At 23.2% G+C, this 20,410-nt stretch overlaps 2 protein-coding genes across 2 annotated transcripts; both read left to right on the top strand.

The window, feature by feature from the left end:
- The first annotated feature begins 6,831 nt into the window (after positions 1-6,831).
- Positions 6,832-9,966, top strand: LOC105360985 (uncharacterized). The gene is made up of 4 exons (XM_011498049.1): positions 6,832-7,054; positions 7,438-7,513; positions 8,357-8,631; positions 9,662-9,966. Exons 1-4 carry the CDS (start codon positions 6,901-6,903, stop codon positions 9,913-9,915), a joined length of 759 nt encoding a protein of 252 aa, XP_011496351.1. The 5' UTR covers positions 6,832-6,900; the 3' UTR covers positions 9,916-9,966.
- Positions 9,967-14,800: 4,834 nt separating this feature from the next.
- Positions 14,801-18,359, top strand: LOC105361166 (peptidyl-prolyl cis-trans isomerase G-like). The gene is made up of 4 exons (XM_011498274.1): positions 14,801-15,018; positions 16,153-16,413; positions 16,824-17,199; positions 17,927-18,359. The coding sequence occupies exons 1-4, from the start codon at positions 14,958-14,960 to the stop codon at positions 18,195-18,197; spliced, it is 969 nt and encodes a 322-aa protein (XP_011496576.1). The 5' UTR covers positions 14,801-14,957; the 3' UTR covers positions 18,198-18,359.
- Positions 18,360-20,410: the final 2,051 nt, after the last annotated feature.

The raw sequence follows: 20,410 nt of genomic DNA, 5'->3' as shown, positions 1-20,410 counted from the left end.
TTCGCCTTATTTTATATTTCGATATATATTTAATCCTTTTATTATTTTATTTAGTATATGGCTTTATAGTGTCTGTTTTACTCAATTATTAAATAATATGATATTTAAATATAATAATTTAAATATGTTTATAAATTTGTTATCTTTACTTGCATTAAATGATTTTCAATTAAATTTGAATTTTTGATTGTCAACGAACCATATCTAATAACTATTACGATATATAAGTTTTTCTGAAACTTTTAATAATTTAAAATTATAAAGAAACTTTTTGAATAGATAGAATTAATGGAATATAAGAAATAATTATTTAATAATAATATTCGATAATTATTATGCCAAACATTTGATTGAAAAAGATCATTTTTTAATATTGGGTTTTGACGATGAAATGAAAAATCAAATTCACATCCTTTCTTTGACGAACAAGTAATTTATCGTTAGATCTCGATCCAAAGATCCATTTCACCGCCTATATTTTCGTATATTCATAACAACGTCAACATCGCCTAAATTTATCGGAATTAGATATATGTATAAAATGATCAATCAATGTATAATTGATCCAAATTTTTATCACATTCTATCAAGACATATACTTCTTTTAATTTAAAAATCTATAAATTGTTATTTCGAATGTATGAATTAAATTTTGGCCTTTAAAAGCGTAACTATTGAAGGTGCTATTTCAACAAAAGAAATCAATGAAACAAACTTTTATGTTCGTAAAATTAATTAAAAATTTTGAAATTGTTAATTTTATAATATATTAAATGTGTATTAATTAGCCTTTGAGTGCAGATAAAAAAAAAATTATATTAATTTATTTCAATCTCTACTATTTTTCTTCCCCCAATTTGTTAACTGAACTCCAAAATGTCTTGATTAGTCCTTATGTCAATTTTGTTTCATTTATACATAATTCAGAATAGCTCACAATATAAATTTTACAATATTAAAATATAGATTTTTAAAAGAAACGAAGCAATTTAATATTCTTTCATTTTTTTAACATAATAGCCTGAGGCTCATTAATATAGATATAATATAAAAACATCATATCAATTGTTTTTTTTATACTAGTATTATTTTAATACTATATATAGTAGTATTTTAATACTAGTATTTTGAAATATAAACCACATTAATTAAGATTTATGAGCCACGAAATATATATTTTTTAATTATCTACAATTTGACAGCGGCTTCATAGAATCTCATTAAATACAAATAATTTTTATGAAATTATTTATGAAATAAATAACCACTTTCATTCAAATTGAATACGTTTTAATAAGAAATTTACATAATAACAAAATTTTTATGAGTATGAATTAAGTTTATAATATCGCAATTATTTTACAAATTTTAAAAGTATATGCATTTAAGATGTTTTAAAATATAATTATTTTTAATATATATATATATATATATATACGTTAATATAATTATTTTTAAATTGATATCCACAATCCAATGCTTATTCAGCAACTTAAATATTTTAATATGGCAATATTTAAAGCATACTTTTATTGACACTGTATTTATTATTTTATAACTTCACGTATAAATGTGTATGTAAAGTAAGGAAAGTATAATACAAAAGTACAAGTCTAATAATAAATAAATTCATAATAAATTGAATATTTTTTAATTATTTCAACGGCGTAAATAATTTATATTCATTTACATTATTTATATAAACATTTAATATCGCACAGATGAAAAATCTATTATGTAGATATAAGCATCATATACTTCAGTCTGGAATTATCTGAAAAATAAAGAAAGTAGCTATAGGAAAAAGTTTTCAATGCCGGTAAAACTGGTAGTATCTTTTAATTAAATACTATTAGCAAATAGGGTAAAGACGTTGAGACATCTGATTAAAGTATAAAAATAGCATTCACGATGGTCTGATATTCATATATCTATATACAATTTACTATTTAAATGTGATTGATCAAAAATTTTATACCTATATAACTAGTTACTATAAAGAGATTTTATAAGTAATCTGATAAATATCATTTAGCTAATATAAACTTAAGTATTATTATTTATACAGAAAAAAAGCGCAATGATGAGATATAAAATAAATTATAAAAGAAACTTAATATGTATGTACTGAATATTTAATTAACATAATTGTTGTATAATAAGTCAAAATTTATAAATTATCATAAAGAATTATTTTTTTCATATAGAAAATAACAAAATTTAGTTTACATTTAAATAAAATTTTAAATTTTAAATTTCAATTTGAATTTTAAATTACAATTGATAAAACCATAAATAGAATATTAATGGAATTTTTACAGGTATATAAAATAAAATGCATTAATTAAATAAGAAATAATAACAAATTCAATTTAATAGATTTGAATAATCTTTTAAATTTTTGTCCTAAATTTTTGTTTTAAATTTATAAATTACATTGCCGAATGCTAAATTAAATATATTTTTGTACACGGTTCTATAAAGATGTATTTAACACATTGTCAAACAAATATAATGATTTAAATTAAATTATTTAAATTAATTTAAAAATATATTATAAGTAAATAATTATTGTAGCTTTTAATTCGTTGTTATTTCTCTAAAGGATTTGTCGTCAGTACTTCATTAAGATTTGAAAACAAATAATTTAAAAAACAATATTTTGGAAACAACGAAGAATCTTTATACACAAATATACAATTGTTAAACATGAATAGTCATTAATAAAAATTTTCAACTATAAATTTATTAATAACGAACAAGAAACACAAAAATAGTAGATTCAAAGAGCCTCAATATTATGGTTGGTAATTTAAAATAGAATTTAATTTTCCATATTTTTATTTAATTCGTACACAACATCTTTTACATAATTTTGAATTACTAAATTCTTACACACATAGATTGCATTTATTACATTTAATAAAGTTTGTATTCTGCATAGATCGTAATGTAAAGAAGAATTTGATGCAAAGAAGAAGAAGAAGAAGAAGAATTAGTATTAGGAATGAAAAAAATGTCTACGCTTGTTTTTATTTGAAATATGTACATTTATGCAGAATAAATCATTGAGTATTGTTTTATCACTTTTTATTAATAATCTACGGCTTATTCATAGCGATAGTATTATTCATTACTATAACGATTGCCATGCAGAATTAGTTTTTACCTCTTTTACCACATGCTGATTCTGATACTGGTAGTTTCGCATCTGATTTTGTCGACGCTACATCCTCTTTATACATTATTAATTGGTAATTTCATTAAATTATCCGTAGCTCTAATTTAAAAGCTTGGCCTTTTTACATTTTTTGTTGCTGAATTCGAGGAAACTGTTGATTTCCATTTTTCTTAATTTATTTTCGATTATATTTTTGTACTTATTTATTTCATAAGAATGCCAAATTAATTTATGCACTATGTTTATAAAGCAAATAAGGCATGAAAAACCTTTTCTATTTAAATTATGCAGGTTCAAATTGATTGAAAAATAAATTGGTTATTTTAAAAACTCAACTTATTAAAATTATAATTAAATGATTATAATATCATTATGAAAAAATTGTGTTTAATTCTAGTTTATAATTAAAAATTGATTCACTTATAATAACATTATACTGAAATCTATTCTGCTACAGACTGAATTTGTAAAAGATGCAATATAAAGTAAAATAATTATTAATTATTTGCTTTAGCATGTAATAATATGAAGTCTTCATTTTTATTTGTTATCAATCGAATTAAAGATTATTAAAAATATTTGGTTAACAATTTCTGCAATTGTAATAAAAATACATAAGCACAGTACGTATGCAATATCCCTGGATATGTTAACAGCTAACATAAAGTCACTTGTCATTAAAACACTCGACAACTGTCGGGTCTTTTCGTCCTTTGAAAACCTTCGACGATAGGATTGTTTTCCGCTACGTGACCTTGTTTTCACAGTCGTAATATTTTCAATTGCTTCCACGTGTAGCCATAGAAATTGCTTCTAATTTCTTACGTGATTGCAGCAACAATGTTATTTATCGCTACGTATGTATTATAATAATCAAATCTCATCTACATGATCTATCTATATGATGTGCAAAAGTAATTGGAATTTCCATAAATTTTACTCATCTTTTATTATCAGAAAAGACTCTTATATGAATATGTAATAATAATTAAAATATTCGTTTATATTATTGAATTAATTTTTTGATCAATTGTAACTAAATAAGATCTATTATTAAATTGGATTATTATTAAATTGGATTATTATTATTATTATTATTATTATTATTATTATTATTATTATTATTATTATTATTATTAGATTCTTACCAATTTAGATTTTATAATAATTTATTATAATTATTATTTCAATATTTAAAGTGTATATCCATAATAAAATAGTATTATTTTAATCAATATTTAATAAAATATAAGTAAGCAATAAATGATATATTCTTGCCATAGAAATTTTAATTGATTGTATGCAAAGCATTAATATATAATTTATTGTATTATAAATCAGTGAAGCTAGTACCCTATGCTTATAGAAAATTATATTTATTCAATTATTAATAGTTAGGTAAATTAAATACATTATCGTACATTAGTTTATAATTGTAACATGAGAGATGAAATAAGTACAATATATAATGTATTAAAAATCATTCAACAAAAATGTTTGTGTCTAACAGAAAAAATAGTTGTTTTTTAATAATATCCTAAATAATAAACACATCGACATTTTTAAGATATTAGAGGCCAATGTATATTTCCTTCAGTTTTGCAATAAATGAATGCAATCAATGTATTAATATGGAGAATTACAGATATTATAAAATTAATTTCCGTTAAGCATCATATTTTATAAAAATGCTAAGAATTGCATAAATGCTGTATTAAATTTAATAGTAATAATTCCTAAATTTATTTCAGTTTTCTATCATTCTAGCCGATACTATAAAAAATGAATTTATATTTTAAAGGATATTTTAAAATAAGACTAAATATGATACTACATTAACAGAATTTCTATACAAAACTTACAATTAGAAGAATAAAACTAGTTGACTTCAAATTATTGACTGACAATGAATTATTAAAATGAAGTGTATTAATTGCAAACGTCAGCACGTTTTGTATTTTTATTACATGCATTTTTATTAATGTATACGAAAAATTCCTTCAAGCGAAAAAACTACAAATATTGAGCTGAAAGAAGATGTGTTTTATCAAGAAAAAATAGTCCTTAGAACAATTACTCGATTGATTATGTCGCCTTTTATTACATTTAATAGTTGATTGAAGTATAATATAGAAGTAAATAATCATTGTATAAAGGTCAGTATTTAAACACACATGCTTAACGTATAAATTATTAAAATATCAATTATTCTTTACAAATTAGTAGATAGTCATAAAGATTTCTAGATTTCGAACTCTAAGACAAAATAAATATAAAAATGTTTATAATTAATGGAGAAATTTGTCGTGTAGTAATACACGTATTATTGTAAAACTCTTAATAATTATAAATATACTGCATTATTATGTAATTACTACTATCGACTAATTTTTTTATCGTCTTCTGTTATTACGTATATAAGTGTCCTTGTATATCAATGTACAATTTGTGCTATTTTATTTAGTTTTCAATGTACCCGTAATACTTTATAAAATTGGCATTTATTCTGCAATGGAAATGTCAAAAATTTGATTTTAATTTACAATCAAAATTAATTAATTCTATATTTATGCACTAAATATTATTTATATATTTATATCTCAATTAAAATATACAAAATATCCAAGAAGAAATATGAATACAAATATTCAATATCCGTAAATTATATTCTACTAATAGTATTTTCAAAATATCAATTATTACATTTGATTAAATTTTAAACTTTATAGTTTAAATTATTGTAAAAATTTACTGATTTCAATAAAATAATAATAGTTGCTTTTAATTAACTAATATTAGCTATATAAGTAATTAAATTAGTAAGATAGCCATGGCATTTTTAATAAATTCATTAATATTTATTATTATTATTATTATTATTATTATTATTATTATTATTATTATTATTATTATTATTATTATTATTATTATTATTATTACACTTATTGTTATAAGTTATTTAGTCATATTGATTACATTATTTTTAAATGAAATATATTAAAAAAGTATATGTCAAGAAACTTAATTTATAAGTAAGTATAAATAATATTTATCAACATATTTCATTTTTAAAACAATTATGGTATTTCACGATGTTATTATAATTTTAGGTACAATTCTGCAAAATGTTATAAAAATATTATTGTACTTTGTTAAACTCTGTATATCTAAATCTGAAAAGTATATGTATTTTCATTTTTAAATGAATTACGTATTTCATTAGATTTATGTAATATATAATCTTTAGTTTATAAATATTCATTTACTTATAATTAATAATTATGAGTACTGAAATTTTTTTTTTTTTACAGCAAATATAGTAAAAATTTTTTAATTAATAAGAATAACCTTTTTACATTGAACATTCAAATTGGCTAATTTCATAAGTATTTTATTTTATATGTTATATATATATATATATATATATATATATAAAATTTTTTATTAATGCTAAAAGAAATTATATTTTCCGTAGTACAGAGAATGATGTTGCATATAAAAGCTAATGTATTAAAAATTACTAGGTTCTTAGTTCTTTCAATTCGCAACAACCTTCAATGGCCATCGTTTATATAATAGACAAATGCGAATTGTAGTTACCTTGTCACCAAATACTGCGAACTTCACGTCCAAATGTTGGATAAGACACGGATAAGGCATTGGAAATTAAAAATCTGGATTATCCTTGGGATTCTACTATTTAACGATACGTTTAAAAAATGGCACCTAGGCAAAAAGGGTGCAGTTGGTTATTAAAGAATCGATATAACATGGGTGATGATCAAATTGAATCACTTACGACTCCGTATAAAAAGTTGAAAAAAACGGTGACTGACGACGCCAATATTGAAGAGTGGCTTCGTACTTTTTTAGGTACATGCCTCTAAGATTTAATGGATTATAGTGGTCATTTTGTAGGCAAAATTTTCATTAATTTTTATATTAATTTTCATTCTATTATATTTAAGTACATATTCTTTTATATCTTTTATAAGCTTTACTTTTTTCCATGACCTTTAAATATACATGTAAATAAATATACATATGTATACACACACACACACATATATATATATATATATATATATATATATATATATGTCTATGAGGTGACATTTATTATTTATATAATATTGATCTTTATGTATTTTGTCATCTATAATTATAATAGATTATCATATGTATTTAAATTATTTTCAGTGTAAATCATTCTATATACATAAAACATTAATTATTATTTAATTATCGTATTTTAGACGATCTTGCTGTTATAGAAGCTACAAAAAACAAATCAAAAAAATTTGCTAATTCATTACATTCAGAGAATCAAAGGTAAATTATTAAATGTTTTAAAATAAAAATAATTTTCATCGAAGTAATATCTGTAATATAGGCGGTAATATATTTTAATTAATGAATAAATTAATCAATTAATTAATTTTTTATTGCGTTATTTATAGTTTCAACTTTTAATTCGTTCTCCTACGTAATTTTCACGGAATTTACATTAAATATTTGTTTACAGCACATTGTTTCAAATTATAAATATTTAACAATAAATGAAATTACTTGGTTAACATTTTTGAAATTAATGAATGGCTATATATTACTTTGAAAAACTGTAGTAAATTTTTAATATTTAAGAATCGATCGAAACAAAATGTAACAAATACAACTAAAATCAAAAAGGTTATATCAATATAATGGTTTGAAAATTAATATATGATGAATTATATTTTATTTAAATCAAACATGATTATAAAATAATAGAAGCTTCAAATCAAAATTAATTTTTTTAATACAAACTTATAATACATAAAAAATTATAACTTAAAAATTGTTAATTTATCGAAAATTTTGTATAAATTTGTTTAATTTGAATCAATACTATATATATATGTATATAGATGTATGTATGTATATTGAAATATATAAATTTATACTTGAAAAATAATATTTATCCACTTACATAAAGAAGATAAAATTTTAAATTAAATTTATTTACATTATTATTAAATTTGTATAATAATTTTTTGAATAACGTTAATAAATAAACACACATTTCAATTAATTTTTGAAAATGAAATATTTGTTTTTATATACTGTATTGTTTTTTAAATGACTATTTAGTGGTATTTTATTTTATTTAATAAAAGAAAAATATGCTACCGATAGACAAGATATATACGGACGTTTTCGATCACCAATGCCGAATCAATGGAACCCACCCAAGACAAAATTTCCTGCTGCATTACCGTATTCTACAGATTTTGAATCTTCTGCCACTATAAACGATGAAATAATTCCACTGTTAAATTTACTGAAGACAAAATCTAAAAAGTGCCAAAAGCATCGATATTCCTCAAAAAATGTTTCAAAAAACAAAGTGTCAAAAAGTTATACAATCTTTCAGAAGATCAATCAATTCATCAGGGCTGGCATCGAAGAAGGTTCGGTATTTCCAATTACTAATTTGATTTATTATATTTATCTATAAAAATAAATTGTAATTTCATATTTATCTGAAGTTAGTGATATTAAACAATTCTTTTGTAGATTGTTGAAGTTTTACGAATTAGTAAAATTTTAATTTTAATTCGTAAATTTAAAATCTTACATTTAATATATAATGGTGTTGAATAGAAATATCGAAATTGATTAGCTTAACAATTATTACTGATATTTGTTTTCGTATTATAATATTGTATTTGCAAAATGTATTGTAATATGAAAATTAAAAAAAAAAACACTAGAGGCGAACAATGATTTATTTATATATATTTGATATACTGAGTTCCATGTCTTTATTTAATAATTATTAAATTTATCAAGAGTGAACAAATGTTAAGTATCATCAACTTTGTAAAATCAAAGTATTTATGACTTTTATGGCTCTAAGATTCTACAGATTTATCATATTAGTTTTTGACTTTTTTATTTCCTTACATAATTATAGATTTTTAGAGCTTGTCAATTAAATAAATTTATATTGCATCGTATAGAATTCCCATATAGTGTGTATTTACGATGCTATTATATTTCATGTATATCGAATAACTCGGGCACTCTAAATTATTTTTCGTTCAGGCAGTAGTACAATGCACATGTAATAGTTGTATATGTTTGTTGTTTTTTTTGGGACAAATGTATGTGTAATGTATAAACAAGTTCAATATTTTTAAATTGAAATTAGTTTCTCTTAAAATATGTGTATATGCATTAAATGAAATGGGATATTAATTGTATTATTAATAATTGAGTTCAGGGTATTAATGTATACAGTGTGTATTTGTTTTCATATGCCAATAAGAAGGAAATAGTGACAGGCCACCACAAAAAAAAATTAGGTTATTATTTTAGTAGCTGAAGCAGCAATAATTTACTATATATATATATATATATATATACGTATATATATATACGTATATAATTCAGTATGTATTTATCGTAAATTATTGCTGCTTATTTGCGTGTGTGTAGGTAAGCGGCAAGCGAGGCGGTACGTTCGTAAGGCTCTGACCTTCGCCTTGCATATGGGTTATCTTGAACCTGCAGACACCGAAGGCAAATTACTACGTCTCTCGCGTACTCTCACCAACAGTGTGCAACGAAAGAAAGGTAAAATACGATTAACACGAAGATTGACGAGGAAAGCTCCGCAAAAAAAGCATAGAAGAAAAGCCATAGTACAGGTTGCCACTATTTCTGATAGAAAAAAGAGAAAAAGTCGATAGACAATCGATCGAAAGCTCCAGTATGAAAAGACAAAGCTGCCAGAAGTTAGTTTCCGATAACTTTTATTTGGAAAAAATTAATTCTGTTTTATAATATCGAAGACTGTGATTTATATATTATTGTATATAATCTATAGTAAATTTGAGAATAAAATTTTTTTTTTTCACAGAAAAATATGTAATTGTAGCTTATGCATTTATGTCGTGAAAGATGAGACCGAATGTTAACTAGGTTTTTCACATTATTAGATAATTTCTTACAAATGGATTTTTCGTCTGAAGATTCACGACGAAACCTTTTTGTTCCAAATGAAATACTATTTTAGAGAATTGATATTTATTATTATTGTAATTATTTGTAATAAAAATTGAAATGCCCAATGTATTATTAATTTCATCGTCTATACGTAAAAATCCATATGAAAATAATAAATTTTACCTTATATATTAATTAATTCGTGATAATAATTAAATATATATATATATATATATATTTAAATACATTAATAAATAGAGTTTATTGAATAATACATTTGTTTAAAAAAAAAAATTAATAGTGAATAATATAAGATGTACTTGATCATAAGAAGTCGTATGAATTATTTAACTATATTATTATTTATAATGTTTTTCATAAAATATAATAAAATTTTATATATTATAATAAAAATTTCTGTATTAAGAAGACGTAAAAGAATATGGCATTTGATGAGTTCATTGAGCATTGATGGTAGTTTTGTGAACGCTCGGAATCGCTAACAACATGGAACGCTAAGAAATTTTGAAAGTGAATGTTTTGCATTGCCAAAATTGTAAAAATGTATGTAAAAATGTAAAAGAGTAGTGAAATCTTAGGTGGACTTAGGTGGAGGTTTGCAAATACTAGGAAGCATATTTTTGGAATACTTTCTTTTGAAGTCTTACGATATTTTCTTTTGTATAACTATGATTTCTGTTCATTATATATTTCTTAATTTCATCTGCTTGTATATGAGTTTATTTTTTGTAGTTAACTATACGAAAGTTGTGTCTGGTTGCTGTCATTAAGCCGAATACGAAAGGATTTTATAATTTTATCATTATATATAAAAGTTTAAAAGATATTAGTTTTTTGAAAATTTTTTTGATTTTTGACTGAAAACGACACTGTTAATTACAAAGAAGAAATAATTCAAATTTTTATATAATTATGCCTTCAATATAATTAATGTAATGAGTAAGTATAATTGAAATTATTGAGACCTTCATACTACGTTTAATCTTAAACACTAATAAATCAAACATTCTAATGCAAAGTAAGTTAATTAACATTTCAAGATATATATGTTTTGATTAACAAAAAAAAATATTCCAGTATTATTACTGTATTTCTGATATTTAACGTCAAGCACAGTGAAATGAAAACAAAAAATTTTACTTCATAGACTAGTTAAATAAATTGCTCAAATACTAGTTCAATACTAGTTAAATAGAAATAGAAATTAATATGTAAATGAATATAAAAAAAAAAGAAGAAAAAAAAAAGGAATGATAAAAATGAAAAAAAAAATGTAGATTCAGTATTATTAATCATTTTTGTGAACTGACGGTCATAAAATTCCGTTTGACAAGCTATTATTATCAGACTTTGACACGTTATTTAGCGATTGAGTCTCAATTTTTTGTCGAGACTCCTTCTCTTCTCCATCATCATTACATTTTCCTCATTTTTTCCAATTATTTTTGTCATTAAGGCCTGACCCAAAAAAAAAAAAAAAAAAAAAAAAAATACTTCAAGCCTGCGCGTGGCAGTGTATATGCAGTCTTTACTCTCACCATAAAGCTAAATTACTATGATAAATCATGGGAAGGATGCATAAACATAATATTTTTTAATATTTTTATTGTAGAAACGTAATATTAAATAAGGACTATCTCATGTAAATAATTTTTCTGAAATATACATACATATGTATCTGCAAATTCACTTTATTTATAAAATGTATATGTTATTTTTAATTTTTTTTTCTTTAATTTTTAACTACTTACAGGAGAATGAAATAAAAAATTTATATAAATTTTCGAGTTTATCATGTTTTGTTATTGAATTTAGTCTTTCCTATTGTTGCAATCAAAATTTGGTAATATTTCAAAATTTAATTACATGTTTTTAATAATACAATAATTGCAACAGAGCCATTATAATACAAAGATGTATTGGATAAAATAGAGTATGAAACAGTTAGATTTTTTAAACTAATAGTATTGAACAAATAAAATGAAATAAAGCGGATAGTCATCCCTGACCCCGGAGCGATAACTCACCAAGTTTAAAAGCATTGTTTTAAGGACAGGAAAGAGAAGGTTTGTGAATTTACTGGTTAGGAAGATTTTACATTAAATTTATTTTTAATGAATGAATTTTTAATAGCTATTTTTAAATTTACTTCCAACTTTTTCCCCATTTAATGCAATATTAGATACTTTATAGTAGAGAATACGTTACATTAGTGTATGCTTTATTTTTAATTTTTTTATTTTTTAAAGCATATGTACTTTTTATTAATTTAATTTAATTGATGAATATTATCTCGTGAAAATATTCGAAATTTTACTAGTTTAGAAAATTAGAAAAACCATTTTTACATAACTATTACATAACACTATTTTCATGTACCCATTAGACTTATATAATCATTATCATCTTACTAAATATAGTTCCTTTTTTTTTAATAAAATTCAAATAATTATTATATTATTTCATTTTCATAGAAAGAAATTACGATAAATTTTCACTATAAAATCAATAAAATTAAAAATACTGTAATAACACATTATATTGTTTATCATAAATATGAAAATGAATGACCAATAACGTGAAAAGTACGTTTTCTTCATCTTTACTACTTTATATCAGAAATATTATTATTTTCATACGTTTCTTAATATATTTATATGCCTAAATACTTTTCCCTAATGGACAGTTTAACGTATAATATTTACTTTCTAAAAACTCAAGTAAATTTATATTAACATTATAATAATTATTATATTTTATTTTCTAAATTTTCTTAGAATAAAGAGATATTACTTAAATACATATAATAATAAAATTTTTTTCCCTTGTTTTCATAAATTTCTAAACAATGAAATTCTATATTTTTTATTATATTTGAAATTGAGTCAATTCCTATTTTTCTTTTTAATTTTATGAAAATTATTCGTTGCAATTATATCATAACTAACACAAAGTGATTACATTAATAAAATATATTTGTATTGATTATAATAAAATTAATAATAAAACATATTTATATTATATTATTAAAATAAAGCATCAAATATTTTATACAAATTTTTTCTCATATTAGAATTGCTTTTGTTTTTACCAATATTATAAAATATGTTATTTTTAATATATAGAGTTCTTATTGAATATATGTATATAAATTATATTTAATATTAAATAGCAATAATTATTAAAGTCTTCTCAGTAACTTTAATTACGAATATGTTATATATATATATATATATATATATATATATACATTATTATATAATACTGTTAGTTAAAAAAAATATTAAAGTTTTGAGTTTTTAATTTAATATTTTATATTCTTTATATTGGAATAAAAAATGTTGCATATTATTCTTTATGAACCATTTTTATGGTGAAACTTTAATAAAACTCTAGAATTAATATACAGCAAATCAACAGTGTTCTTCTGTCGGAAGATTACTACTTTCTTTTTATAAAAAATTGCTCCACAAAAGACATTGTGCAGTATTCTAATTGAATACATATATATATATATATATATATATATATATTGGAAACTTTAATTGTCTATTTTTTCAGTGGAAATTAGTAAATATAACTATTTAATTAATTATAAATAAAAGAAAAATTAAATTTCATCTATATAGTAATATATCACAGATATTCTAAAAATTAGTAAAGCGTATGAGGAGTAGTTGATTAAACTAAATTACTAGTATTATTATATTTAAATATTGTCTTAAATAAGACATGATAGTCTTTATTTAGATTATATTGTAATTTATACTTTATGAAAAGATGAATTTAATAAATGATATTAAAATAATTTTTAAATGAAATTGAGATTTTTAAAAAGAGTTCCTTTTTCTATGAGATTTGATTTTCACACTTTTATATAATATATTTTCAAATTTTTCTTTATGCTGCTTTATTATTGCTTAGATTATTTGTTTTATTTATTGAAGAGTAGAATAACTTTATTCTGCTGTTTACTAAATAAACTTGAATATTGACGATAAGTTGGTCAATATAATTTAATTATAGTAGGCAGTAATAACATAAATTTGCTTTTTAATCTGGCATTTAATTTTTTTATTAATAATTAAATTCAAAATATAATTTCATATTTAATTTTGCAAGTGAACGAAGATACAAAATTTTATAATTAATGTAATTTTGTGAAAAAGGCATTCACTTATAACATTATCTAATTAGAAATTTTATTGTTAAATTATTGCAATCATTTTTTCTCTATTTTCTAAATTTATAGGTAGTGTATGTATTTAATTTATTTACTTTAACTTTTTGATTGTTAATTCAATTCGATTAATTGTTTGAATAATTATTAATTTAATTTAATGTATTAATATAAAGTCTAAAATTTACTTTATTTTACGATTATTTATAGATTGATTGCCATCAATGTTCAAAAAAAAAAAAAAATTGATATTTGTACAGCTCCACTCGAGTAACTTCAGATAATGGAGGCATATCTATATTGATTAATAAAATTAAACGGTTCGATTAATCATAATTGAGAGTAAAAACAATGGGTCATCGAAATCGTGAAGCTCGCAAGGTATCGTGAGAGAAAGTGCGAATCGGTCCCTCGCGACCACACGTCAACAAATTTGCTAGTTGACGTGTACAGCCGGCATACATCTATTTTTACTCCTCGCCACGGCGATTGAGATCCACGCGATCTTATAATCATAAGCGAAAATCACTGAGTACAATTAAATCTACAGAACCTCGCTGACCAGCGGGGGTTCAAGCTGGACAAATGGCTCCTATGAAGCGATCCCATGATTCTTCAGCAAAGAACCGTGACAATAACAAGACAAGTAAGTTAGCCAAAGCGGCTAATTCAACTTTTCTTGCAATTCTATTAGTAATCAAACCATTTCATACATACGTATGAATATTTCTATATTCAATCGGATTTGTATACGCGCGTGCGCGTGCGTGCGTGTGCGCTTGTTCAAGCGCAGGTATACTGGATTATGCTCATTTAATTTCTTTAGAGTTTGATTATGAATTTCACATTAATTTCAAATTATTTTTGTAAAATTTTGTTTAAGATTACAATATAATAAGATTCATCGTTGTGTATTCATTTGCAATATGTGCAAAGTACATAATTTGATAACTCAATCTTTAAAAAAAAAATGAACGATTGACACATACAAAAAAGTATTGTTCATGCACCGAATAAAATATTTATAATAAAAAAAATATTAATTTTTTTTTTAATCACATAATTTAAGTTCTTTATTTTAATTATGAAATAAAAGAGGATACAAATTAGATATATTCTTTGAAATATAATTTAAAGTAGAAATAAAAATATTAAAATACTATTTTACATTCAAATATAATTTTATGATATATAAATTTATTCATATATATATATATATATATATATGTATATGTATATATGGTATATATAATTGTATGGTTATAATGGATAAGTTGATTACTATTTTTGTTTAATTTTACAGATTAAATAAATAAATTATACATATATAATAAATAAATACATATATAATGATTAAAAAATTATTTAATTTTTTCTTTTGTGTTTGAAAAAAATAATAAATGGTATTGCAATAAATTATTACGTAATATTGATATATAGAAAATATAGTTATGATTATTGTCGTAAATATGAATTTAATATAAAATATAAAAAAAAAAAAGAAATTTATTTCGAAATGGCCTCGATATAATTTGAAGTCGCTTACAAGTCTTGATAATAAAACAAAACAAAGTAAATGTACTTTTTCTGGTTAGATACCCATTATGATTTTTAAATATTCAATATATCGTTCAAAAGTTACTGCATCTTGGATATATACTTTTATTTATTTATTTATTTATTTTTTTGAAAATTTACTATGCAAACGATACTATAAATTGTTCAAATTTTTAAAATAGAACGTTTGCATATGAAACTAATGAACAATTCATACACATAGAGCGACGTAAGAGTCCTAACGACACAAGCATACTCTATAAGTGCCTCGGAAAATTATGTGGCGAGGAATGTGATGAGGAATTGCTACCTGTTACCGATAAGATATCTCGCTATTGCAATTCTATTGATCGATTAGATATGGACATCGGTTCAGACAATAGCGATGACGACCTCGATGATCGAGAAAGGCGATCCCCAGGACACATGAAAGGCATACGGCAATTGAAGCCAAAAAAACAATCCAATCTCGATTTCAAATTAGGTATATTTGGGAAAATTTATTCTCTTATAAAGCTCATACGTCGATATTTTAGGACATTCGAGGAAGTTGTTAATGTCTATTGTAAAAAATAGAGCAAAACGTAAAATTGATTATCGCAAAATTGGTCTTTTTAAAATATTAATTTAACGCTTTTGAAGTCAAACACTTTTACATCTATATGAATTATTTATACTCGGTGTATAGTAATATTTTTAAAATATAAAAGAATTCCTAAAAGATTTTAAAGATGAATGAAAGAAAATAAAAAAAAAATAATAATCATTGATGTTTATAGCTTAAGTTTAGTTTGATAATTTTCATTATAAAAATGTAAATTTAATTCATAATGCAAATTTATTTAATAAAAAATCTTCTGATAATATTATATATTGTATCATTATATACTGTAGGCGTGCAGAAAGCTAAACAATACATCTGCCAGGCATTGAATTTTGGTGTACAGTCAGGATATTTAATGCTCAAGGATTCGAAGGGTCAGCTGTTAAAGGTTTCATCGGATCTTTACCAAACAACCGACAAAAATAAAAACTACAGCATAAAATGTCTTCATTCCGGTGACGCGGATTCCACAGCAGAACGCAAACAGACGCGAAAACGTCAGCTTGACTCGGCCGAGAAAAGCCACGATAATTGTGACATTAATGAGGCCCGTAGGAATAAAAGCAATAAGAAAGGACGTAGCCGATCTGGTCGTCGTAGTAGACGTTCCGGTAAAAGTCGCAGTAGAAGTAAACGGAAGCATGTAAAAAGGCGAATGGTCAGAAGGTAATTGTTTTCAATGCTTCAATAATGATAGAAATTAATAAGAAATATTAATTTAAATATTACCAAATTATTTTAACTTTCTAATCGGTAGAGAATTTTCGTATAGGACAATTTGCCGATTATTCGCTTCAAATTTCTAACTGTTCGTTCTATGAAATTTAAAGCATTTCATATGCAAGAAGACTCATTAAATTACTCACAAAATTACTTCCCAGAAATTATGTTTTTATTTAATATAATATCAGAATAGTGATATCTTAGTTAAATAATAGTATTTTAATGAATTGCAAGAGAAAAATTAAAATCTTTAATGTATAAATATAAATTTGTAATAAAATTACAGTACTTTTTCAAACATTAAATTATGAAAATAACTTCATATAATTATGAAGTAACGAATAATTATTTAACGTTTAATATTTTTTTTTTTTTTTTTTTTTTTTTTTTTTTATAATAATTATGATTAATGATTGCTTGAATCAAGATTTTTTTACCTATTATATTAAAAAAAAAAGAAAAGGAAAAAGAAAAATAAAAAAAAAAATAAAAATATTTTTCGTAATATAAATGTTTTCTATTTATTTACATTATATTAAAGAGCAAATATTTATAGACAATAAAATATGATGTTTCCTCCACTAAATTAACATTATAAATATTCAATAAACATTCAATAAAAAATATACTATGCCAATGGAAATATTAAAATATAGATTGTAATTAATAGTAATTCGAATAATTCGGAGCCAGAGATACGTCCAAAACAAACAAAAACAGAAGAAATTGAGCAGGATGATTTGGGCACAAACAATAACGCAGTCAGTACCAATGAACGTAATATAACCGGCAGCAACGATGACTGCAAAAGTATTAAATCTACGAAAAGCACGAAATCAACTTCCAACTCGTACAACCAAACAACTACAGAAGATCAAAAACACGGCGAGGATGATGTTTCAAACGAGGACATTTCTGACTACGATGAGAAAAAGAAATGAATTATTCTATTTTCTATATTTCGTAAATATGTTTGTAAAATCCTATCAAAATTTAATAGTAAAATTTATGTTCGCATTTTGGTATGCACGCATTTGTTCATGTGTACGTATGCATATACGTGTATGAGTCTATGTGTATGCATGCACGCGCGTGAGAATGTATGGATGTGCGTGTATGTTTGTGTTTGAATGTCCTATGTGGCTTTGAATGTTTGTGTTTAAATGTTATATGTTTGTGTTTGTTTCATTGTGCGTTTATGTGTTTGTGTGTTTGTGTGTTTGTTTGTTTATGTGTATGTTTGTTTATGTGTTTATGTGATTGTGTGTTTGCCTGCTTGTATGCTTGTATGCTTGTATGCTTGTATGTTTGTGTATTTGTGCGTTTGTTTGTTTGTTTGTTTGCGTGTTTGCGCGTTGGTGCGTGTGTTTGTGCGTACGTGTATGTGTGTGCGTCGGGGTGTGTTTGTGTGTTTGTGCGTATGCGTGTATGCGTGTATGCATATGTGTGTGTGTGTGTGTGTGTGTGTGTGCGTATGTGCGCGTGTGTGTATGTATGTATGTATGTATGCATGCGTTTGTATGTATGCATGCGTTTGTATGTATGGATCCATGCATGAATATACATATATTCGTATGTATAATGTGCATATGTACATATGGACATAGATTTGTCAAATGTTGGTCATAAAGTATCTGATGAATTGAAATTTGTTTAGACAGACAAATCCGTCAGCATGATTAAAATTCTTAAGAGATAAATAAAAATATATTTCACGACGATATATTTGAATTTTATTAATAATTATCCTAAATATAAATTTATTCAATAATATTATAAATTATTTTACAAAGAGTGGGATGAAAAAATTTATAAATTACGGTTATTCATATTTAACATATTCCCTTTTGTAATAAAAAATTAATTTATGAATTCATAATGGTTGAATATTTATTAGACGTTAACGATATTTATATGCATTTGTGTCTTTATTTTATTCTTTATTTTATTTCATTTTTTAGTCTCCATAATCAATGCGCGCGCCCACGCAAGTGCACGCACACGCACGCACGCACGCACGTACGCACGCACACACACGCGCACACACGCACGTACGCACGCACACACACGCGCACACACGCGCACACACGCGCACACACGCGCACACACGCACACAATGTACACATAGAAATATTTTATTAATTTTATTTATCACTTATTAAAAAAATGTTATAATTTTATTATCCCAATATTTTTTGGTTGTGATTTCAATTATATTAAGTTTTCACATAATATACTAGTTTTTTTTTGTTAATAGATAAGAGATTAATTAAATGAAGAAATTAAAAATATATATGCATTATTAACTCAAGATGAAAATAATGTATTAAAAGTTTTATATGAAAAAATAATTCGATATCTTATTGTGATATAAATATCCCGATTTTTTTCATGAAAATTAATTATTCTTTACGTAAAGCTAGAATAAATTTCTTTTTCAAAGTTGTAATTGTATAAAATATTTAAATGTATCATAGTAAAACAGATAATATGTAAATTTGAACATTTTTGCCCTAATACACAAATTTCTATCATTATTTTTTTTATTAATTTATCTATTTTTAAATATATTAGTTTTATAATTTTTATTATGAAATAATATCGATGAATTTATTATTTAATGATAAATTTATGAATACTAATTTTATAATATTAGTTGATATTTTACATAATTACTAATGATATAATATCAACAGTATATTTAATTATTTATAGCGCGTAAATGCTTGCAATTGGGGATAAAAACGATGATTTTAATAAAAAAAAAAAATAATAATAAAAAAAAAATAATAATAATAATAATAATAATAATACCGTAAAAATATATTTTGCGTAATCGAGTTTACACATAAACTTCTATGTAAAAAGCATTTTGTTGTGATAAAATACAAATTATTATTGTCTGTACTTGATGAATAATAGCGGAAGCCTCCACATACAATTGTTATGATATTTTCTAATAAATCCATTAACTAATTTCTTTTATTAAACATGTACAATTAACATTAAAGTAATGTGAGAAATATAATAGTTGTGCTATATATGTATTTTGGTACTTGGATCGATTGCGCATAACGTGCAGTTTCATTGGGACGCACTTCAAAGCGGCGGCATCTGCTTCCCCCGTATGTTTGCGCACAACCACGTGGATTAG

The sequence above is a fragment of the Ceratosolen solmsi genome, unplaced genomic scaffold (assembly GCF_000503995.2).
Source record: "Ceratosolen solmsi marchali unplaced genomic scaffold, CerSol_1.0 scaffold14, whole genome shotgun sequence".
NCBI classification, from domain to species: Eukaryota; Metazoa; Arthropoda; class Insecta; order Hymenoptera; family Agaonidae; genus Ceratosolen; species Ceratosolen solmsi.
This window is presented reverse-complemented; position numbering and strand designations above follow the sequence as displayed.